The sequence below is a fragment of the Tachypleus tridentatus genome, chromosome 4 (genome assembly GCF_004210375.1).
Source record: "Tachypleus tridentatus isolate NWPU-2018 chromosome 4, ASM421037v1, whole genome shotgun sequence".
NCBI classification, from domain to species: Eukaryota; Metazoa; Arthropoda; class Merostomata; order Xiphosura; family Limulidae; genus Tachypleus; species Tachypleus tridentatus.
In genome coordinates, this window is record NC_134828.1 from 68,509,991 (window position 1) to 68,536,162 (window position 26,172).

At 33.5% G+C, this 26,172-nt stretch overlaps 1 protein-coding gene across 2 annotated transcripts in view; it reads right to left on the minus strand.

Moving 5' to 3' along the window:
* Window positions 1-26,172, minus strand: part of LOC143249374 (gamma-aminobutyric acid type B receptor subunit 2-like) — a 321,015-nt gene that overhangs the window by 86,302 nt on the left and 208,541 nt on the right. For both annotated transcript variants that reach the window (XM_076499120.1, XM_076499119.1), the window contains exon 2: window positions 23,254-23,394. In XM_076499120.1, coding sequence (XP_076355235.1) covers window positions 23,254-23,394 — 141 coding nt within the window. The remainder of the gene's footprint in view (window positions 1-23,253; window positions 23,395-26,172) is intronic.

Genomic DNA, 26,172 nt, shown 5'->3' on the forward strand with positions numbered 1-26,172 from the left:
ATAGTACATAAATAAAGTTTTAATTCAATAATAACTAATCTATATTAAGAGAACAGAAGATGAGTAAAATACAAAAGTCTTTACAATTATGAAAGGAAAACCATCACCATTAATAAATCCGCATAAACAGAAACTATAAGGCTTAACGAGACTGGAAATTTCTCGAACTGTCGTTATTTTAATATGATCATGAAATTCTTAGGACAAATGGGGTAATATAGGGAGTTTTAATGACAGAGAAGGAAAATACAAATAACAAAATAACCATTTTTTCACAATTAAACTCTTCGAGGGGGTCAGAGAGAGATCTAATGAAATAGAACAAATATACAACTGACAAAATAACCATTTTTTCGTAGTTAAGCCCTTCTTGCAATGAATCTAATCACTGAATTAGTACAGTATAAAATTAGAAATATTCCACGTGTACACTTAAGCACGTGTCTTCAACGTGAAAAAGTCGCAAGAAATGTGAAAGAATTTGTATCCATAGTATCTTTATTGGTCCGGCATGGCCAGGTGGGTTCAGGCATTCGACTCCTAATCTGAGGGTCGCGGTTTGAATGCCAATCGCACCAAACATGCTCGCCCTTTCAGTCGTGGGGGCGTTATAAAGTGACGGTCTATCCCAATATTTGTTGGCAAAAGAGTAGCCCAAGAGTTGACGGTAGGTTGTGATGACTAGCTCCATTCCGTCTAGTCTTAAAATGCTAAATTAGGGGCGGCTAGTGCACATAGTTCTCGTGTAGCTTTACGCCAAATTAAAAAAAAAACAAGTATCTTTATTAGGGGATTCGTAATGCCTGACGCGCCTTCAATACCCTGAAATATTTAAAATAAATACAGCAGTCATACAGTGAGATTAAAAATGAATATCAAAAGTTAGAGTATATAAATAATGTACAAACACTGCAAGAATTTTACTTTGTCAGAAAAGTTCTCATGTCTTTAAAATTATTCTCTAAATTGAGATAAAGCATAACTGCTCATTATCAGAAATGTATACGATTTGGTTCTCAGTAAGTATTAGCGACAGTACTGGTAGTTTAATATATAGGGATGAAAGTCTGTGTCTAATACACGAGATGAGTTATTGGAAAAGTTATTCTGATATCAATACATTTTCTAATACTTTCAAACAAACTTATTTATATGATAGCATGTTGCATACATTATTGATTTCCCTACGTACTAAAATCCAGGCCCACAGTCAGAATCAAACAGAAAAACAGAGAGATTATGAATGCTGTTGTGCATGATGATGAAACCAAATAACACTCGGAAAATACGACTGTAATTTTAAAGTCAAGCGCGAGCTACTGGTTATACAGGGTATTCGGAAAGTTACTGTGCACTTATATATTTATTAACAGACATGTTTCAATATAGAATACTGAGGTAAATATAAATGACAATTATAAACAATGTTGAAAGTGACCCCCGTTGGCATCAATACAGGCCTGGATCATTTTTATTTTGTTTCTAAACACCGCTATCAGTTGCTGGCTTGAAATAGACTGAATAAAATATGATTACAAAACTGCACAGTGACTTTCCGAACACCCTGTAGTATTCAACAGTCGAAACGTTCTTGTATCATTCAACAAGTCTTCTCTTAGAGCAATTATTATATATTTCCCAAAGATTACATACACGATTGCAGACTGTTCTATAATTAAATACCCCACTCAATCTCTATGGTGGCCTTGAACTGACACATGCTCTTCACCTTCCTCAATCCATAACACATTCGAATGTTGAACAGTTGCAATGTACACATTACAAAGAGTAATAAGCATAATTAAATATTCTGTGTAAACTGTCCTTGTCAAGTTCTTTGCTGTACAAAGAAGCAGTGGAACTTTCAATTTGTTGTTTTTCAATTCTTCTTCTGCATTAAATAAATTGAAACGTAAGAAAAGAACATTAAAAAAATTAGCCTCGTAATCGCAAATGATATCTTGATATATAATTTTATATTGTATTTTTTAATAAACATTAGGCAGATATATTTGTTAACATCGCAAAAAGTTTGTTCACTTTTATATATGTTTGTGCTTATAACATTTCTCAAAGAAACCTGAAATAATGCAGTTGATACTTTATGGTATAGAATTAGTCCTATCTTTACTCATTACACTGGATAGATGTTGAAAAATATCGTATATATTTTAAATCGCAACCATGTTTTTCTCTTGTACCAGTATGCAGTAGTCTCCCTATATTCATATCTGTCTCTAGAATAATAAAAAACTCTATAACTCTTTGGATCAATTTTATGTTTCACCGTTTCGTATGCTTTATGCTTTAGTAAAACTTTATGTCTCTTCCCCTTTGTAATCCAATTGAGCTTGGGTCAATTTAATGTCTTCCCTTCCTGACGCTATTTCAATAAAACTTGATGTTTCCTCCCTCCTACTCTGATAATATTTATTAAAACTTTTTGTCTCTCCTCTCATTAAGGCTGCGCTGTCCAAACCAAATTGAATGTTCCCCTCCCTCTCACAAGGTTGGTACTTTTTCAGTAAAACGTAGTGTATTTTTAATTGTAAATAACTCAAAGACACACGATATAGTTTCTTGAGGCCAAGACAACCTGCAGGAGACACTGTGTGATATTAACAGGAATGATAGTTTAGCGAAGTTCAACTTTCTGTAGTTCGGATTGTGGTAATTCAAACTAACACATATTTTCATATGATGTTTTCTACTGGACATTTAATTCACATACCAAACTTCAAGGCAGTATATTAATAACCATACTAGATATAAAATATCCAATTTTGATTGATTTATTTCTTCGCAACGAAAGTACGGAAAATATATTTAATAAAAAAGATACATAACTTTATAGATTTTTTTCAATATGGCACATTACTAGATCATTACAACCTACAATTAGATGTAAAATTTAATCTAATTATAAGCCACCTGTTCAAAGTTATTCAACAAAAACCGCTCAAATTTGACCAAAATTTCTGTTCATGTCTACGCAAAAAGTTACATGAGCTATCAATCTGAAAGTTTTACAACCCATTCATGTAAATGTAAATTATTTTTTAGTCTTTTGTCATTCAGATTACATATGAATGACTGTAAAGAGCAGACTTATAGGATGAAAAGACATGGAGATACATAAGTATTGGTTTGGCCGAGCGAAATAGATTACCAGTTTTTATCTCAAGTTTTCAAAATAATTATACGGGTGAACGGTTGTTATTCACTATTCATTGCAAAATTCTAAACACAATTTGCCAATTTTATGACGTTTTCATAATTAAAGAACAATTAGCGTGACGTGATATTAGCTTCAGTAATTAGCGTAAATAATAATGCTTAATATGGCTGTACAGATTGCATGGGGGTGATGACAAGAAACTGTTTATCTAGATTCCACGGCATTACTATAAAGAAAGCTACTAAAAGTGTTTTAGAGAAGAAAACTACCACTATGTATTTTCAAACATCTGGTCTGTTCCAAATAATAGGATTGCAATCCTAAAACGAATGTTGGATATAATCGAGTGTCTGTTAATTTCTGTGGTTTGGTGATGTGTATTGACAAAAAGTCATGATATATAATTAAAAACATCTTAGATGTGAGAAAAGATTGATGTTCAATTTAGAACATGGTTGTGAGTTAAACAGAATATGTGTAATAGCGTATCTAAACTTTATTTTAACGTATTTCCTCCAATACAGCTGTTATTGTTTGAGACAAACTTTATGTCTCTTTCCCTTACATCAGTATTACTGTGACAAACAAATTAAGTAATGAGAATAATACAGAACTATAATGCAAGTGTTTTTCTGAGAGAAACAGATCATGTTGTTTGGTACATACAGCTTTCTCTGAAGAATATACGATAAAAACAAATCATTTTATTTTGCACAAACAGCTCCTTCTGAACAATATACGATGTAAACGAATCATGTTATTTTGTACATACAGCACAAACAATAAATTATCGCATGATTATTTGGAAAACGATGGTCAGTTTTGTTTTTGCTTAGTTGCTAGCAGATGTATGTCTATACAACGTCCTTTATATTAAAGCAAATCTTTGAAAATAAAATTTAAAAACTTAATATAGATAACAAGTTTCTAAAAAACGTTCGTTGTGTACCTTAAAACAAAAAATAAAATCAGTTATTTAATTACAATTATTCTTAATTAAGTATATTGTTTCTTAGCTTCTGATATGAATTATTTTTAACTATAAATGTGAAGTATATACGATTACATCATATTATTTTTACAGTCGTCTATTACTGATTGCAAGGTATAAGAATACATGGAATTTAATATAATAAGAGAAGTGAATGAAAATGTTAATACCAGAATTATAACTTATTATACCGTAAACGCTAAAGAGAAATATTAAAAGAGTTATTAGTTTCTTTCAAGCAAATTATATAACATAAAGCAATATGCACATGTTATTAGATATAAAATGTTAGAACATAATGAGTGTTTTTTGTGTGTACTAGACACAGGAATTCATAAAAGAATATATTTTTATAATTTTGTACGAAATCAGCAAAGATGGAAGAAATTATTAAATAATAAAAAATATTCTGAAAAATAAATTGAAAATTTACTACGCTATATAAATTAATTAATCTCTGTCAATGTGGAAAAGTCTGATTCTTTGACTGGAGTATTTATAGATTTCTTCTTCTAGTTTTGAGCTTCAAATTTTTATTAAATACGAAATTGGTAGTCAAACAATGTATATTAAAAATTCCAACAAGCCTTTTACTTTTTCCTCAAAGCAGTTTTAGATTAGTCACTAAAAAAATATTGGAAAATAATGATCTGTTTAGGTAATTCTGAGAACGTAACAAATGACCTGGTGAAAAACGATTATCCAATTTTTCCTGATTTTTTTTCGAATTGAAAATCTATCAAAAATAAACAGATGTTTAATTTGAAAATTATTCTCATATTTCAGATTATAAGTCAGAAACGAAGATAAAGTTTGACTGACAATGATTACAGAAGTTATCTACCTTTAACACCCTATATACAACTCAGTACACAATCCTTAAACCAAAACAAATTATATCTTTGTGCATTTGTAAGGATAAAAAACAACAACTAAATTTTGCTTTGGTAACATCGATATAAATATCATTTCACCTTTTGTGAAGACAGTTTCATTACTATTCGATTGTTGATTAATCTTTTCGTTTAAGGCTCAGTTTTGAAGAACAATTTATTAATGTATATTTGTTGTTTGTTTCGGAACTTTCTCGAGTAAAAAATAGAATAAAACTAGGAGAAAACCATCAAGTACATAATCACTGTTGTAGAAAATATTTTGAAAATACTCTACCAGGTATGCAAATAATAAAAGAAATGAATGTTCTAAACACGTTTCTGTCTACGTTTCTTCTACTCGGTAAGGAACCAGTGTTGTGTTTATTGTACCTTACATCAATATGGCTATATAGTCATTTTCTAAAATGTGTGTGTGTGTGTGTGTGTATATATATATATTTCCCTATGAGTAATTTGTAAAAGGTTTTACTGATATACATTATGCGAATATCTGTACCTTAGCTCATTTGAGTATAATAACATTTAGTATTTTATAATATTTTTTCTAATAAGTTTGATTTGTTTTAAATATCGCACAAAGCTACTCGAAGGCTATCGCGCTAGACGTCCCTAATTTAGCAGTACTAGACTAGACGCAAGGCAGATAGTCAACATCACCCACCGCCAACTCTTGAACTACTCTTTTACCAAGTAACACTATGATCTACTGTCACACTGTGACGCTCACACAGATGAAAAGGCGAGCATGTTGGGTGACTGAGATTCGATTCCGCGACCTGCAGGTCGCTATTTGAACGTTCCAAACACTACGCCATTCTTTCGAGTAAGAATGGATGTTTTAGTTTAACTTTCATTGCTACGATATTTTCAATTCTGTCTTCCAAAGAATATGTTAAGATTTCTGTTTGCGTCATCAAATACGTTTTTAACTTTCTAGATCTGCAGTCATTACATACTACTAAAGTAAGTTGTACAAATGAAATTTTTAAGCAATGACGAATATACGCTTTGCTGCACAACTGATTCTGTCCTATCTGAATGAAACACAAAACACACACAGTATTACCCAAAATTATAAGCAAAATTTATCTTAACAGGAAGGACAGTATGCATCTCGTTGCATTTAAATACGGCCTAAATATTGTCACTAACACTTGCCACAGATTATAATTGGAAAAGATTGACATTTCTCTATTAGATTTACGATGGGACTCTTGACCGCCTAAGGCAGATCCTGGGTATTATATGTCTCACACTACTATTGGACACTGCAAACAAAATTACACGGTGGAATATCATAGTGAAAGGTGTAATTTTCTAAAGAATCCCACTAATGTACAGAATGCTTTAAGGCATTCGTCATTGATTAGCTTCTACTAGTTTGGTCAAATTTAAACTCCTAACCTACATGTCTCCCAGTGATACAGCGGTGTGTCTACAGACTCACACTGCTAAAATCTGGGTTTCGGTACCCGTGGTGGGCAGAGCACAGATAGCCCATTGTATGGCTTTATGCTTAATTCAAAAACAACAGAACAACCTAAAACACATCAATACCATGATACGATCTTCTCTACTCCTTACAGTTGGAAATCCCCAGCCATTTCTAAAGACTTCTATTGATGTAAACTCAGACCCATTCATTCAAATCATAGGAAGTGTAGCGAACATCATCGTTCCATTTCATGAACTTCCCATTTTTTCAACCTCGCGCTCAAGGTTCACATTTGTGAAAAGTTTGTAATATACAGATAAAATCAAGCAACATAAACCTTCCTGCAAGCAGTGGATGCACTGGTTTCCAATATCAAATTCTCTTTAAAGTCTTTATGAATAAGTTATTGTCCCATGTGCAATTTTATTTCATAAACATTTTCAAATTGTACAATTTCACAGCGTTATTACTTTAGGACCAATACTTTGCATTAGCAGATCCAATAGCTCCATTTCTTTCCCAGATTAATCAGTGTTGATTTGCGTACGAGCTGATGAGCTGAAATGTATTTGACGATCAAACCACACGATAAGTAAATTAACCATAACTCTTTATAAATTTATTTCTTTAAAGATGGTAGTTTGTATCAACTTTAAATCTTTAAAAATACTAAACAGAAGCAAATAATATGATTAGCATACATATATTTAGTGGGACCGTCCTATTATTAACAAAATTGGTATATTCTGTTCCAATAATTTTGGCGATATAATGTAAATTACTAAAATTCTGTATGTAAATAACTAGCAAAGAAAGCACCACAATGTACTCGACAGCTGGTGCAAGGTTTTCCCATAGATCAGAGAAATCTACGTTCTTTCATATGCTATATTTTTTATCCTGTATGAATTATATTAGTAAAAGTGTGAGTTAAAGTAAAAGAACCGTAGTTCGATTGTTTAACTTATTGATATCAGTATTTCCAACGCTGGTGAGTTAATATCTAATGAATTTCTTCTATAACATTTTTTTCCTCGACGAGTATGATTAAAGGAATTGACTTCCTCGAAGTATGTTTGTTGGTTTTTTGAATTTCGCGCAAAGCTATTCGAGGGCTATCTGCGCTAACCGTCCCTAATTTAGCAGTGTAATACTAGAGGGAAGACAGCTAGCTAGTCATCACTACTCACCGCCAACTCTTGGGCTACTCTTTTACCAACAAATAGTTGGATTGACCGTCACATTATAACGCCCTCACGGCTAAAATGGCAAGCATGTTTGGTGCGACGGGGATTCGAACCCGCGACCCTCGGATTACGAGTTAAACGCCTTAACCTACCTGGCCATGCGGAGCCTTACTCACTAAATGAGGTCGAACCCTGAATATTGGTTTATTGGCTAAACACGTCTAACTTATTATTATTATTATTACATTACGAAACGCCTGGCAGTTTCTATTTCCCTTTCCTCGTGTTACTTTATGTGGGCCCGGCATGGCCAGGTGATTAAGGCACTCGACTCGTAATCCGAGGGTCGCGGGTTTGAATCCCCGTCACACCAAAATATGCCCACCCTTTCAACCGTAGGGAAGTTATAATGTGAAGATCAATTCCACTATTCGTTGGTAAAAGAGTAGCTCAAGAGTTGGGGGTGAGTGGTGATGACTAGTTGTCGTCCTTCTAGTCTTACACTACTAAATTAGAGACGGCGAGTGCAGATAGCTCTAGAGTAGCTTTGCGCGAAATTCAAAACAAAATAATACTCTATGTGTTTTTCGCATTCCTCAGCTTAACCTCAGGAAATGTAAAATTCGTTTCTTAGTAGCCCTTTTCGAAACTTTTACGTTATACTGGTAAATACATTTTATATGTAAATATAACAGAATTTGTCCTCACAATAACTTAAACGTATTTCAAAACCTGAATACATTTTATTTAAAGCCTTATCCATTCAAATACATAGTTCTGCCAGTGAACGGAATAAACATTTTTTGTTAATTCACATGTTTTAGTTGTAATGTTAGATCAACACTGAAAAGACGTACGTGAAAATTCCATAGAGGAGGACTGGTCAGTCAATTATAAAATTATTAAGTAACTGCCCGTTTAAAATATTGTAAAACAATAATTATCACAATCTCTGTAAAAGTAATAATCTGCTAACCAAATTCACTGACCCCACAGTTTAGTAAGAGATTCTCAACCATTAATTTTTGCTTAAGTCCCTTATTCAAGCAATGAATTTCAACAGCCAGTTACTTAGACGTAGATTTGAATCAAATATTTTACTTCCATAGAAGTTTTTTGTTTTTTAAACACCATAAGATTGTGATTTTAAACAGACTTATAATGTTGGTTAAAATTCCTATATTTATTCAAACAGTTAAGAACATTTAATAGCTTATTTTGTACTTGAACTACTACCAAACATTTACGATCCCTTACTCTGTAATTGTCACGTGCTCTACACAACAAATTATAATAACTAACTGTGTTTTTATTTGTTCGATTGCTGCTTGTATTTCATTGTGCAGAAGTATTTTAATGATAGTATTGGGTCTTCGATAAAAAGAACTGTTACCTTAAATCTAGCATTTATTTTTAGTAAACAACCAATGGTGTCAGAAATAATCACATAACACAGAGAAATAACAGATAGACTTCTTGTTGGTGAACAACCTTAAAGTCAGCATTTTCTCTTAATGTCTTAAAATGAAAGTCAAGAGTCAAGGTTTTTACGTGTTGGTTAAGAGAAATTGTATTTTGTAGGATTCTTTTACTAGAGGCCTGGCATGGCCTAGCGCGTAAGGCGTGCGACTCGTAATCCGAGGGTCGCGAGTTCGAATTCCGGTCGCACCAAACATGCTCGTCCTTTCAGCCGTGAAGGCGTTATAATGTAACGGTCAAGCCCACTATTCGTTGGTAAAAGAGTAGCCCAAGAGTTGGCGATGGGTGGTGATGACTAGCTGCCTTCCCTCTAGTCTTACACTACTAAATTAGAGACAGCTAGCGCAGATAGCTCTGGAGTAGCTATGCGCGAAATTCAAAAACAAACAAACATATAAGAATTTTTCTCCGTAAGTAAAACGAAAGTAATATTGACACGTTCACCTTCATGATGATCGCGACTCCTCCAGTACAATGCGCATAAAGAGAAAAAAAAATGTTTGAGCAGAGCATACGCTACATTTTTATCTTAGCCAAAAGGCTGAGAAGCGATATCTGTTTGAGTATTTCTCGAATTTCTTCGCAAAGGGAGCCATTCCTAAGTTAAAAGTGACAGACTAGAAAGATTTGGGTTTTTTTTTTAATTTCGCTCCAAGCTACACGAGGGCTATCTGCGCTAGCCGTCCCTGATATAGCAGTGTAAGATTAGAGGGAAGGCGGCTAGTCATCACCACCCACTGCCAAACAGCTCTTGGGCTACTTTTACCAACGAATAGTGGGATTCACCCTCACATTATAAAGCCCCACAGCTGAAAGGGCGAGCATGTTTGATGTGACGGGGATTCGAACCCGCAACCGTCGGATTACGAGTAGAGTGCTTTAACCATCTGGCCATGCCAACCCGACTAGAAAGAACGCAGCCAGTAAACATCACCCATGTGGCCCGGCATGGCCAGATGGTTACGAAGCTACATTCGCAACCTGAGAGTCGCGGGTTAGGCTCCCTGCCCAACCAAACGTGCTCGCTCTTTCAACCGTGGGGTGTTATAAGTCACAGTCAATCCCACTATTCGTTAGCAAAAGAGTAAACCAAAAGTTGGCGGTGGGTAGCGATGACTAGCTGCCTTCCCTTCGTTCTTACACTGCTAAATTAGGGATGGCTAGCGCTGATAGCTCTCGTATAGCTGTGCATGAAATTCAAAAACAAACAAACACCACTCACTGTCGACTCATGAAATGCTGATTGTTAACGAATAGTGGGATTGACTGTTACTTTATAATACCTTTACAGCGAAAAAGGCAGATATATTTGGTGACAGAATTTGAATTCGTGTCACGCAGATTTTGAATCAAGCGCCGTAACCATCAGTAGATACAAGCACTCTTTCCTTGTTAATTGTTTCTTACGTTGATCCCATCAACGAATTCTAGTAAGTGAGATGACTGGTAACATTACCAGTAATTTGTACAGCGTAGATGAGATGTCGTTTTTTTTTTTGTGTTTTCTGTGTCTTATTGTTATTAACATCGGTTCACCTACGAATCTTAGTTCATTTGCACTCACAACGAATGATTCAGGGACGACAATAGTTCATAAAAAACACACTTTCGTCTTTTTTTTTAAAAGATTGCAGTTAAAAGTTGCAGTTTTGCTTTTTTCATGCGATTCAATATATACTGAAAAATTGATTCTAGCTTTGATTGCTCTACACAAACATGCAACTGTTTTTGACAGTAATCTGCAATTGTAAAGAATGAGACTGATATACGATTAAATATATATCAGTCTAAAGGTCTCAATTTTTAAAGTGTAAATTCTATTTGAAAGACTGTTAAAACGAAACGTATTATAAAAGTATTGGTTTGAATTTCGAGCAAAGCTTCAAGAGGGCTATCTGCACTAGTTGTCCTTAATTTAGCAGTGTAAGACTAGAGGGAAGGTAGCTAGTCATCACCACTCACCGCCAACTCTTGGGCTACTCTTTTACCAACGAATAGTGGGATTGACCGTAACTTTATAACGCCCCCAAGATTGAAAGGGTGAGCAAGTGTGGTATTACAGGGATTCAAACACGCCACCCCCAGATTAGGGGTCGAATGCCTTAACCACCTGGCTATGCTGAGCCATGTATAAAACTATTACGAAAACATTTTCGAAAGATTTCTCAATAATGTATTTTTGAGACAATTTTTTTTTCTAATTTCATAAATTTCAAATGAGAAACAAACTAGAGATTCTGGTTAATTTATTTCAAAAAACAAAAAGCTCAGAGGTAAGTCATAAAACTTAAAACGCTAAAAACTTGGTTTCGATACCTATGGTGGACACAACAGAGATCCCATTGTGTACGTTTTCTCTTAACAACAAACAGACATTGCGTACGAAACTCGATTCTCCTCGACGGACTCAGCAGATAATCTGACATGACTTTGGTATAAGAAAAGACATACACACATATGAAACAACTTACAATTAAGATATAAAAGCCCACATCTATAAAGAGCTTCAATTATTAAGTTTTACTGGTTTGTATCTTGTAGGATTTGGACTTTAAACGTTTTAGTTCAACTGTTTGTTTGTTTGAATTTCGGGGAAGCTACACAAAGGCTATCTGTGTTAGCCGTTTCTAATTTTACAGTGTAAGATAAGAGGGAAGGCAGCTAGTTATCACCACTCAACGCTTGGGCTACTCTTTAACCAACGAATAGTGGGATTGAGCGTAATTTTGTAACGCCACTATGGCTGTAAGGGAAAACATGTTTAGTTAACGTTGACTAGAAAGCGCGCCCCTCAGATGACGAGTGGAATGCCGTAATCACATGGTCATGGTGGGCCAGGTTAGTTCAGCTTTTAGTTTTTTTATAAAACAACAGAGGTATTCTTTCAATAAATCAATGAATGGAAAATATTTCCAAATATAAACTGACAATTTTTAACATGAAAACTGAGTTTTGGGTGAGTTTTATTTCTACATTAACAATCACATTCTCTCACGAAAAAAATTCCTTTTCAACGTAACTCACGTTTGTGAAATACAAAATCTTGTACCGCTTCTATGCAATGTAATTTTACTTCTATACAAAACATGATAAAGAGTTTGTTAGATTATTAACAAAGTTATACACACCACGCGCAGCGTTTACTTCATTAGCTTCGCGTGGATTGCGGGGCGGTATAAAAAGGTATATTGTATAAGACTGATAAATGTCCTTCATTCAAAGACATAATCGATATTAGCAAAGGTATTATTAGTTTTAAGGTTATAGCCATTGTGTCTGAACTGTAACGTAATATATACCCCTGTCACGTCAGTCGCAAGACTGTAATATTAGACAAAGCTCCACTAATCATTCACGTAGTTACCTCTTTGAAGCCCAGACAAAAGAAGGTCACTGCATATGTAGAAGCGTGATAGGATCGTGAAATATCCTATTTTAAAGCTAATCGCTTATAAACAACAAAATGATATTTGCAATAGGTAATTGCAATGTTTATAGCGATATGCCATTAGGTAAGAAGATAAAAATGCACTACTTACTTTGAAGATTTGGTCGAGCTTTGATAAATCAGTATTAAACTGAACATAGATGTTGGATTAACATGATTCCTAATAATGATTCATTGCATTATTTTCGTAGTCTTTCAATTTTATAACTTAAGTAAAGTCTGGTGTTAAGAAATGGTCAGATAAGATGTTGAATAAGTGTCAGCTCTTTACGCCTAAAAATGAACAGGAAATTTCAAGGATTTAAAGGGAATAAATATACTGCTTTTGATACCGATAGGATAATTTAATATTGAAAAGCCTAAAACGGAAATATGATTAATAATGGCTTTTAGAATAACAAAAAAGGATACCCTTCCTCTGTCAAACATAATTAAAACACAGCAAGTAAAAGACAAGAAATATCAAATAAGGTTTGGATGTTATAACCTACAACGTTCCAAACCATTCATACTATCACCGCCCGCAGCCGGTTATGGGCATTGTAAAAATTATGAATAGTCCAATGTGATTAAAAGTTGTTACCTATGAAATCAATGATAAAAGATCTGTCAATAAAAATACTTTAATTTCCATATTCACTAAAATTATGTCTCATAAAAGACAATTAATGTTGCAATTTGTACTGCCGTGACGTAAATAAAACGTGCGCACACCATGAACCATAACACAGCACGACGTATGATCTTCAAAAGCAAGAAATATTGATATTTGTTACTTTGATATTGGTTTTATTCATTCTCGAAATAACACTAGTACATCTAGCATATCTATATGCACAACTCATTAAATATATCTTATATGGGGTTGCAAAGTAATTTGGTCAAGGAAAATCTCATGTATTTTTAATCATTCCTGAAGGAATTTACGAGTTATTACCCGAAAATAGGAGAGAAAAAATATGGTCACATTTTAAAAGCGAAAATATGTCGCACGTGATGTTACAGAACATAGTAAGAGTCCGTGATTTTTTTAGTAAATTACATTTATCAAAATTATTATGTCGTTTATATAAACATTAAAAGGTAATGGGAAATTCAGTGATACATACGTCTCTCTCCCTATCTTTCTCTGCAGTGACATTTAAGTCAGTTGTGTTTTTTAATGGGAGAAGTGATATCAGACTTATTTTCTTTTAAAAATTTTTCTAAGGAAATTAATGTACATAAAGAATTTATTTTCAACTGCAACAATAACATACAACATATTGCAAGTGGTGCATGTCAGATAACTCTTCTGAGGTGATAATTCTTGTTTCTCTTGATGTTTCACAAAAAAAAAGAAATTAGATCAGATTGAATCGTTCGTCAAATGGCACCAATAACTTATTCACACACAGTTGTAAATGCTTTAAATATTAAACAAACTAGAATTCGTAAAATATTTTCAATTTATGAAATAAGAAATACCTCAAACCACTTTTGATCGAAAATTTTGAAACAATGATTCTAAGGCAGTAGTTTTTGTATTAAGTTTGTTTTAGAATTTACGAGGAAAACTACACTAAGGCTACAGTCGTCTCTAATTTTCAACTGATAAACTAGAGGAAATACAGTTATTCAACAGCTTCTCCATCAACTCACAGACTACTCTCATTTGACTAAATTGTGGGATTTCATCATCATTCTTGTAGCGCATCTACGGGACACGAACCATAAACACTCGAATTCACATTCTGGGCAGTATTACCGCACGCAACGCTCGACTTGCTTTTAATAAGACTGGAAGACTTTTCATTTGACATAAAGTTAATTTTCAGTTGTTATCACGCAATGTATCGCTGCTAGATATTGGTAGTCAGACAGTTGTGACCTATGTCTGTAATATTTTACTGGTATTAATTGAACTCAGTTTTATTCACATGACCGTAGTTAATATTGTATGTGGTGCAGTCAGCCTAGTTAATGAAAATAAGACAAAAAAGCCAAACAAAAGTGCTTATACAAAGTGTATCCCTTTAAAACTAAAGAAATATTATTAATATTTAAAAACGAAACATTTATATCAGTGCAAACAACAATAACAGCATGTAATGTATTAAACAATACAATAGCTGAATTCTATTTTTTCAGTTAAATTTAAAAATAGCTAAGTAAATGGTACATTAAACAAATAGTTTTGAATTTTCACTAAGTTCACTTCTCCTGTGTTTATTCCTGTATAATTAATCGAACATTGATCTATTAGTCTTTTTAAAAAGTGACACGTGTAAATCAGAACTCATTCTTGTAGTATGACATGAATGTTCACGGTATTTATAAAAGGGTGTGACTGTTTACATTGATTAATCTTTTTTTCATCGTGAATGTTAATAACCTTGAATTCACTTATAAGAATAGTTTTAATATATATTTTGCTTGTCCTTGTTGTCTGGTAACGCTAAAGGGAAGGTAAATAAGTACGTTATTTTTAACCTAGTATGTCTGTGAAGGGCCTGATTGTTAAGGGCGCAAGTTCGAATCTCCGTTGTTGATAAAAAGTGTGATTGTGTGCGTGTTTTCTTATAGCAAAGTCACATCAGGCTGTCTGCTGAATCCACCGAGGGGAATGGTAAAAGAGTAATCCAAGAGTTGATTAGCTACTTAAGAGACAGTTGCCTTAAGAGGGAATTGGCGCCAACAGGCACATCTGTCCAAGAATCATCAATGATACATTATCGGTCGTAAGCGGTGACGAGACTCCCAAATAAAACAACGACAAAAAAGAACGTTGTTTAAATGTTGATAAGCAATGTTGGTTTGAACAGAAAATTTACGAATAATCGTTCACGTGGTAATTAGTTAGGTTAAAAATAGCCATAAACACCAGACACTTTCTACATGCGCTAAAATAATCCCTGTTTCCACATTTTAAAGTCTTAACTCAAAGTTACTTTAGAATGTATTAATAAATAACATGATATAGCGTTTATAATGAAAGATATTTTCAAATAATTAAGAGCAAGTAAAATAATTTGTGGACAAGTGTTCGTCATTGTTTTAAAATGATATCAACTTTGTTTGAATTTCCAGCAATACTACACGACGGCTATCTGCGCTAGCCGTCCCTAATTTAGAAGTATAAGACTAGAGGGAAAGGAAGCTAGTCATCACCACCCACCGCCAACTCTTGGGCTACTTTTTACCAACGAATAGTGGGATTGACCGTAATATTATAATGCCCCCACGGCTGAAAGGGTGAGCATATTTGGTGCGACGGGGATTCGAAACCTCGACTCTCAGATTACGAGTCGAACGTCTTAACCCACCTGACCATGCCTTGCCATGATGCCAAGAAGTAAATATATATATATAACATTATATTTTTAGGGTTCTGGTCGAGCCGAAGACGTGAAAGAATGTTCACAAAATTCATGTATTTCTGACCAATTCTTCCTCATTGTTTAATTTCAAATCCGATATTATTTCTCAGACAAAAGCTTCTCAATGGTAAAGCTTTATATCTTCGAGTTTCGATACTCGTGGTGGACAGAGAAAATTAAGTCCATTGTGCAGCTTTGTGCCTAATTACAAACAAACTTAGACAAAAATGCACGTTAAGTCACCATAGCTGTTTATTAAAGGATGTTATTACTCTAGAGTAAACATAAAGCAGTAACAGTAACTGAACATACACAACGAAGGTCCTTTACAACCAGCAATTTCAAACATAAAAATAACATTGCAGATTTACCATTATACTTATGTAGTGTAATTGCACTATTCTAATTTCACCGCTACTCAGGGTCATGAATAAAGCTATTACGCTGTACTGTTTTACATATTTGTAGAACTTATATAATTATTGCATTTACAGTGCAGTGTTCAGCTTTAAATTACTTTTCTTTTTAACTTTTATGTTATTATGTATTTTTACACTCCAAGAGTTGTCAGAAATTTTCGAGTTATGTACGAGATTAAAGCACTTGTCTATTTTTAATGTCGTCAATAAAACCCTTCATGGTCTAGCGGTTTTCAATTTTCTCTATTTCGCTTATAGTTTTTGAAATAATATCTTATAGAATTTTAAATATCACGATTTTGTTTTTATTTTTCAAATCATTAAGCGTTTTTAATGTGTAAAATAAACGTTAAATACTTAGAGTGGCACAACATGGCCAGGTTATTAAGGCACTCGACTCGTGTCCGAGGGTCACGGGTTCGAATCCCCATCACACCAAATATGCTTGCCCTTTCAGCCGTATGAACATAATAAGGTCACGGTCAATCCAACTATTCGTTGATAAAAGAGTAGCCTAAGAGTTGGTGGTGAATGGTGATGAGCAGCTGCATTTTCTCTAGACTTACCCTGCAAAGTTAGGGACGGCTAGCGCAGATAGTCCTCGTGTAGCTTTGCGCGAAATTCAAAACAAACAGATACTTAGAGAAGGTTGGAATTTTGTGATAGATAAGTTACATTTATTCGCGTTATTTTAATACTAGGTACTTAAATTAAAGTATTAATACTAATAAATTAAATAGTCATTTATTTCTGTCTCATTGATATTTACTGATAATAAGTTTAATTAGAAATAGGCGTGGCTTAGTAGTTAGTATGCTCAGACTGTGTAACCAAGGGACGATTCGTATCCCGTGTTTGTGAGAAAAATAAAACGTTTCCATTTTAAGAATGACAGTCAAATTTCACTATAAAGTCAAACAAAAGTAGTCCCTGACTGCTGTTGATTAGCTATCTTCCCTCCAGTCAATCAGTTCAACATTATGGACTGCTACACACAAATAACCCTAGTGTAGCTGTTTGCAAATACTCTAAAAAAAAAGAGAAAAAAAATTCAATAAGCCAAATATATATTTTGTATTTGAGTATTACGTTTGTATATGAAACGATATAAAATGTTGTTTCTCCTTGCATTGCCCTACGTTTAGTTTGTACTTATAAACTTTTTACTTTACTTATAAAGGTGCATCCTTATACCGCTAGGAACCGGGTTTCGATACTCGTGGTGGGTAGAGCACAGATAGCCAATTCTGTACCTTTCTACTTAATTCTAAAGAAACAACCAAAGTTATAAAGGTAAAGAATATGTGTTTGTTTGTTCGCAAATTATTTCGTGGTCCTTAGATCAATCTTAACAGAAGGATAATACAGTGGACCAATGGTCATTATCCGACTTCGCCCACCCAAAGCCATACTCACAGCAAAAATGTGTTCATTTAACCAATGACTCTGTAGTTTCTCACCAATTTTTATTTCTAAAAATTTTCATGTTGTTTTTCCTTTGACTATTGTTTTTCCACTTTTTATTGGAAAAGTTTGAGTTATTTCATAAAAAATGTCAGATATTCATATGTGTGCTAGGAAAAATGGTAGCCGAAACACAAGGTCAGATCCTTAACCTGTTGATTACCAAGTATTTCAACTGCTACAATACAACTCTAATGCTTTTTCATTTTGTAACTTTTCTCGTGACGCCATTTTGGATGGACATGAAGCAATTTGTAAGTAGGTCAAATGCATGTATGGTGCTAACATCTAGCGTTGAAGTTAGGTATTGTTGAGAACGAATTAACTCGTCCTTGGCACTGTGTTACCGATCGGCTTGGACGAGTTATCTCGTCTACGGCACTGAATAGGTTAAAATAGTAGGGTTATACATCTGTAAACTTTCGCTTAACGCACGGCCAACTCTGTGTTTGATGTTCAACGGCAAGATCACCAAGACGTCTCTTTATTTTGGCCCAATAAAAAAAAGAAACTTTCAATGTGATCTATCAAGAAGCGCTCAAAATAGCAAAAAACACTGAGGCTGTAGAGGGGATAAGTGAAAGTGATAAATTAAAGTAATTGTAACACTCTTTATGTAATGCTCCATAAAGTAGGTTTAAAATAATGTAGGAGGAAATAAAGTAGATGTGAAATAAATTATGCATGTAAGTACGAATTTTCATTTAATTTAATAGTCCAAGCCTTAGATTCAATCCTTATACCCCAGGATATAAGACGACGGGTGCTTCGTCTTGTAGAGCTTTAACATCATTTGTTATGTTATATTGTGTGAATAAAAGAAAATACCGATACATATGTTACATATATGTGATTATAACTGTGGAATACGCCAAAAATATTTATATTTATGTAATCATTTATTACAGGATATTTTAGTTCGCTAATCTTGGAAAATAACACGTGATTTGCTTTCGAGAACGAGAACATTACATTACATATTTTACATAGGGTGCTATATGTGTCTCCTGGTGGTACAGTGATAACTCTAACAGTTTACAAAACTAAAATCATGCGTTCGATTTCACTCGGTGAACACAGTAGAGAGCCTGTTATGGCTTTGTTATAAAAATCACATATATTATTTACCCAAAACGTTACAAATTTGTCTTTGTTTCACTTTCAGGCTTGATTGATTTGAGAATTTCTACTTTAGCTCGTTTAGAATATATGTAATCTTATTAATAAGGTTATGTGTGAATTTTTAAGACCAACTGATGTTAATACAGTACAATTAACTTGTTATTGTTTTTCTTAATAAGTAAACAAAATTAACATCTCAGACCAATTTTGTAAGAACATACATCGTATTCAGTCTGGGTAGAAAATTTTTCGTTTCTATTTTTAAAACTCAAATGTTTTTCTTTAAAATAAACATTTTCTATTGGCTTGTGATCAGATTTGACGATCTCTTTCTTACTTTAGGCTCCAGCTCTTGTATAATGTAAAACTCGCGCCTTCTAAAAATAACTCCATTCGAGTAGTCTCTTCAATTTCCGATTTTCACATGAGCAACTAGTTTTATCTATTACTAAAAGTAATTTCCGGTATCGAAATTTAAACGGTAATCATACTGTACAGGTTTAGTTGAGCACTTAGCTTCGATACTGCCTAGCTTGTTTATGAAGGTTACTTACTGGAAACATTGTGTCAAACTCCTCCCTTACATTTCTTGACGGTTCATTCCTAGCTTGTAAAGAAGTTGATCGCTGTCTTTATTAAACTGTAAGCACATTTAAATTATGTTAAGTTTGCAAAATCACTTTTAAAGCTTTAACTTATTGATGTGTGTTACTGAACGTTTTTCTACTGACTCTAACATTAAAAGTTTTGTGAACCTAGTGATTCGGAGCTTCAGCAGTCTTGAAGTTCTTATTAAAATCCAAACATCTGTTTCGTAAAAGCTATAAACTTCGAAAATAAAATCATCTGTAGTCTCTATGAAACCTTAGCTGAAGAATCCAAATATTTTATTAAGCCAGTTTCTGAAAAACCCTCTTTGCCAGTTTAAAACTTAATTAATACTTTCGTGATATTAGTTCTTCTGAAGACTATTTATTGTTCCCCTTCTTAGAATATCAGTTTCTTCACATTTCTTAAAAATTAGGTTGTGCTAGCTAGCTGTAAAAATCATTATAACGTTAATTTAGAGTATACTTGTTTTTACCTAGTATGAAACCAAGTATTTTTGAATATACAGAAAGTTAATAATCTTATTAATGACGTAAGTTGCAAATTTAAACGTGAATATTTTGCAGGTTGTTGTATTGGTGAATTTTGTAGAAAAGTTACTGTCCGTTCATTTTTACCATTGTGCATTTTTTATGTTTTTATTTTTAGGTACAAAGAAACTTTTCATAGCACTACTTTGATGACTTTAATACATTTAGTATAAAACATTTTGTGTTTCTCAGTGACTTAGCTGAGAGTCAGATGACTAAAAACCAAGTTTTCATATCCGTGTTAGGCACATCACAGATAGCCTCTTGTGCAGTTTTGCGATTGAAAACAAATAGACAAAGAAAACTCTTTTTTTTGTTCAATGGAATTTTCGAATAAATACTTAAAGAAGCACGTTGCGTATTGATACAATTTAACAATATGTTTTATAAGAATATGCAGTTTAATTAATTGCCCGTAAAGTGCCTGAGAGAGGTTAAGTGGATCAAATCCATCCACAAGAAAGAATACTTGCGTATAGTTGATAGAAGGGAAAGGTTACAACTGCTACCGAATTTTATCCATACAGGAGATAAAAAGATCTTATATTAATTATAATAGCTATACGATTTTAAGATGTAGAGTGAATTTTGTAAGCCTGAATTTACAGCATCTATCCCTCGAAATAAGAAGTATGAAACCTTTGTTTACATTCTTTGTGTATTGATAACAGTTGTCTGTCTATTAATCGTACAGAGAATAACTTCTAATAAAGTAATCGACGATAGAATTACTGTTATGTGTACACATAGAAAAGTAATAAAAGTCTTCTTCTGCTAAAAAAAATAGAATATGTACAGTAATTAGGCAAAATTATCTACATCGTTATATGACGATAATAGTCCTCATGACGAAGAGCAGTTCTTATCAATTTAACAACAACGATATAAGAAACTATAAGAGATTCTGAAACAGGAAAAATATCTGGCTAGTAATATAAAACCGATGAGTTATCCACCTACAGGGGTATATTTTATCACTCATTCAACTACACGTTTTTTTACCGTAATCTACAACAATCCGAGAATTACATTTCTGAAATGACACTTAATCCCATTAACTTATGATCTAATTTCTTCGTACGTGGTTTATCAACACTTCTGGACATTCTTACAAGGTTTATCGTTGTATGGAAGTGCTTTTTTACATACCTCATACCTCAGGCGTCATATCCTGAAATATAACTTGTGAATAATATGCTCAGAAACAAAATTTCGCGCAGATGCCGAGAGAAACGACAGAGGTCACGGTGTTTGTTCTTAGTAGGTCATTATTATTCGCTAGTTTTATGGGCGTTTGAATTAAGGTATTGCAAATGAGACGCGTTAATCACCTATCGACTTTCATATTTAATTGAATATTCAATTAAAAGCTTGTACAGTGAGCAGTATTGGACAGAAAGTGAGGAATTCTCGTTAAAGTACACGTTTCTAAATAATTGCCAGGACTTCTAGTGTCTGTATTATATTACTAATGTTCATTTGCTTTATTATATCATATGTACCTTCTTCATTTCCTCTGTCCGAGTGTATATACAAAATTGTGTTTCTGTGTGGATGGGGTTAAGAAGTTTTGGATCATTATTATTCTATATTAAGTGCTAGTGTAAAGGGTTAGTTATGAACCTATTTTTTTGTGATGTATTGCATTCTGTACTATGTTTAACTAGATTTTTGTTCTGATTATCTTCCTTTAATGTGAATTTCCAGTATCAAACTTAACTTAAACACTTGTGGTATTTCTGCAGTTTCATAGAATATTTTGATCAGAAAAAAGATTCAAATAAACATTTAGAACAAAACAACAACAAACGAATAACATAATTAGAATAATTGTTATTTCAGATATTTCAACTATACACACACGTTATCCACGAATGTCGGTGTGGTTCTGTTTATTCACAGATTTTCTTCTTGTTTTTAAGTTTGCATGGAACTTCAAAATACAAGAAATAAAGATCTTTAAATTAACTGACCAGCAATTATTTAACATTACCTCAGATTAAGACTGTTAACCGTGTTTTATAATTCTATCTTACTGGTTTTATGATACAGGTTCTTCAGTAAAGAAGGGTCAGTACATAAAGATGTGTGAAAAATTAATATTAGTTTATGCAGTTCACTCCGATGAAATGTTACACAAGTAAGAATCACGAGACCACGCTTTGCCAGCGTAATGCGATATGTACACCATGATATTGAAAATGACTAAATTCTATTATTGATCGAAAGGCCTCTTCGGCAACGTCGAGCGTGCTCAAGATTTGCAGCAAAGGTAATATTATGTTGTTTTTACTGGAAGACCCCTATTATACAACGACTAAACTTATCGCTTTTCTCCAGCATAATGTGTTAGATGGTAAAGCGATTATTATTAGTTTTCATATCGAAACGATCAAACCGCATGTAAATCGCTAGATTCTCAATAAAACTTGCAAATATGTATAAATGTCACGAACAAAGAGCAACCAAAAAGGCCCGAATAACAAATGATTTGTTTAGAGACAAAAACCTTTGTCCAAGATTTTATGATGTAATTAAATTGTAGCTATATTGGTTCGAGAAATACGTTTACAATGTTAGATTGTTTTATCACACTATATTTCCATACAAAGTTTGAAAATTATGTATGTGTGCGTTTTCTTATAGTAAAGCCACATCTGCTGTATCGAACGAGAAGAATCAAGTCCCTGATTTTAGGGTTGTAAATCCTTAGAATTACAGCGGGGAACAGTTATTATATGATGTCTCTATTAAGTTATAGTTCCTATTTTAAGAAACAAAACCCTAGTTAAAGCTTAATTTTCTATTTATTTGTATGTATCAGACTTGCCTCAGGAATGATTTTTTTAGGTGTAAATTAACCTATAAATAATTTGAGTTTATATCCACATAAAAACGCTAGGTTGTTCTCAATATGTAACTTAAATACCTTTTGAATAACTGATTGGTAATAACTCCTAAGTTTTACACCATTTGACGGATATACAGTACGATGTTCATTACCCAAATAGGTTTCGGTTTTTATTCTTGTCAGCATATAGAATGATTATATCCATGAGCAATACCCCAATACAAATAAATTAACAGAGAATGTTTTAGGTACGTATCTATAACAATATTGGACTAAGTTTCTTACCTGCACTAGCTGGAAAAACTGAGCTGCCTTGGCAATTGGATCTGTGACGGCAGTACAGGCAGCACCAAAGAGAACAACTACTTTGTGTGGTTTTCTGGAGAGCATATCAAAAAAGTTCTTCATTCCTACCGCTGGATCACACTGGAAAAAAAATCTAGTATTAGGTTACATCGGACAAGGTGAATCAGAGCTATTATTATCTGCACTCGAACACCGAAATCATTGTATTAGGCACTGATGTTGTACTCCCTAGTCGTCGATTTCTTGAAGCTTAAGATGAAAAAATGTGTATTAGTAATGTTTCTTAAAATTGTTTTTGGCAACTTGTTTAATTAATTATAAGGCATTTTTATCCACAAGTATCTAATATACTGTGTGGGTTTGTTTGTTCGGTTCGTAAAATTCCTTCTACACTTACGTAAATAAAACGGCCAAACTCAGCAGTTGCACTAGAGTGACTTCGAGGAGTGTCCTTTTCTAAATGGAGTAGTACCCAATTAAGGGGATACAAAGGGTAGATAAAATGCCTGGAAAAGAAAACGTTTATATGGTCGCTGAGCTTCATTAAGCCATTTATTTTTATATTTGTAAACCCCTCGTGATCGTGGGGTGCCATTTTTTAAAACTGTATTGGTACTCTTACACAAACTAATGGTCCCCGCTGGTACAGCGGTGAGTCTACGAATTTACAACGCTAAAATAAGGGGTTCGATTCCCCGTGGTGGACTCAGCAGATAGCCCAATGTGGCTTTGCTATAAGAAAACACTCACACACAAGCTAATGAGACCATACTTGGCACACGTATTTATGTGCCATGGGGTTTTTCAGTGGGCATGGTCCCCTTATAGTAGCTATAGAGGGAATTGAAGATAATACAGAAGTTGTATCGAAATACTGGGCCCTTGTGAGTCATAAGGGACCCTTTGAACCCTCTAGCGAAGCGAGAGAAATATAGTTTAATAATTATAAAGGGTGTTAGGTAAAATTTTACACTACTGGAAAAAGTGTTAAAACTTATGATTCAACAGTCATGAGTTAGATAAATGAACGTTTTTAAATAGAGCCGTAACTGTAGATACGTTTGTTACACAAGTTAAATATATACGCGATTTTAAAAAGTGAAAGTACCCCATTATTTCAGAAGCAGTTTCTGTACAGATGTTACATTCAGAAACGTTCCTTGTTTTTATTTTATTTAGAAAGTTTTATAAAAAATATGGTTATAATAAACGTAATAGTACTGAGCTGTAGGGCCCGGCTTGACCAGGTGGTTAAGGCGCTCATTTTGTAATCTGGGGTCGCGGGTTCGAATCCCCGTCACACCAAACATACTCGCCCATTCAACTGTGAGAGTGACGGTAAGTCCCACTATTCATTGGTATAAGAGTAGCCCAAGAGTTGGCGGTGATGACTAACTGCCTTTCTTCTAGTCTCACAATGCAAAATTAGGAACGGCCAGCGCAGATAGCCCTCGTGTAGCTTTGCGCGAAATTCAAAACAAACTGAATTGTAGTGAGAGTTAAATAATATATAAGTTAGATTCAACTCTTTGAAAATGTTCAATAAAAATTTTAACATGTACAGAAGAAAGTGAACAGTTAGAAAATATTAAACAAACATCAGATTATTAGGTTTCGTAATATAAACAACTGAATTTCTGAGAACAATTATAGAAAAGGGCGCAAATTTCGAACATGTTTGGAAAACTTGTAAAACACATTGAAGCATAGATCAGAACTGAATGCAGAAAGCGTGTTCGCAATGAATGTGTCTTGTGAAACAAGTAAATACAAATAACGTACAATAACATAGTATATCAACTGAGCGATGACAACAGTATGTTTAGCAAGTCCCTGGAAGTAACATTAACATCAAAATACATGAGCATCACAGTAAGTTATCTTTACGTAATGTGTGAACATCATAGTAATTTATCCAGCCTTGTGAAATGCATCTTAATTTGTGAGCACATGTAAGTTGGAATAGCACATTTTGTAAAACATTTTAAGGTATATCAACGCTACAGTAAATTTTCATTATACAGTGTATACAATATCTTAACGTGTGTGAACGCTGTAAAAAAATTGTCATGTATTGTGTAAAACATTTTATTGTGTGCTCATATTGATTTCGTGTTTATAGAACATTCTAATATATGAATATCATGGTATGTTTTTAATATTGAAAAAGACTAGAACATCTTAATGTATGAAGGATTTTAAAATGTTATTTTCCCTTAACCAGAATTCTTATAATTATTAAGGTTCTGAAAAAACTTTCTAATAATGTTTCTTAACACAATAGTCATGGTCAAAATCATGTGTTAAACAAAGGCTGTCTATCTCAAACTTTTCTGTTTGTCTCACGTACAATCGTATTTCAATCTAAAATAAGCGTATTAGATAAAGATATTTTCGTTGTTTTTTCGTAGTTATCATAGCAAACAAATAGTTGCAACAATAATATGGTAAGTAAACAACAATGCACGGAAAATATTACGTGAAGCTATTTCAGTTGTTTTTTTTTTTTTGCAAATATCCTAGCAATTACACAATTTCTACAATAATATTTTACGTAAATATAGATGCGTGGAAAATATTTCAGCGTAGTATCAACTACACTAACATTTTAATCACAACTGAAACGTACAAACTAATTCCATTAAACTAGCTGTCTTCCCTCTTGTCTTACACTGCTAAATTAGGTACGGCTAGCTTTACCCGAAATTGAAAACAAATAACACAAAACCATAAAGTTATCTGAATAATTGGTTCTTGTGGTCGAAATTCATTTTTTCTTTCATTTTTCATACTTTCTGGGTAGTAGTCACTCAAGCGCTCCCTCCACACTCACAAATTCTACAACAATATTATGAGTATTGTGTACATAAACTAATAAAAACTCATTAAATTAGTTTA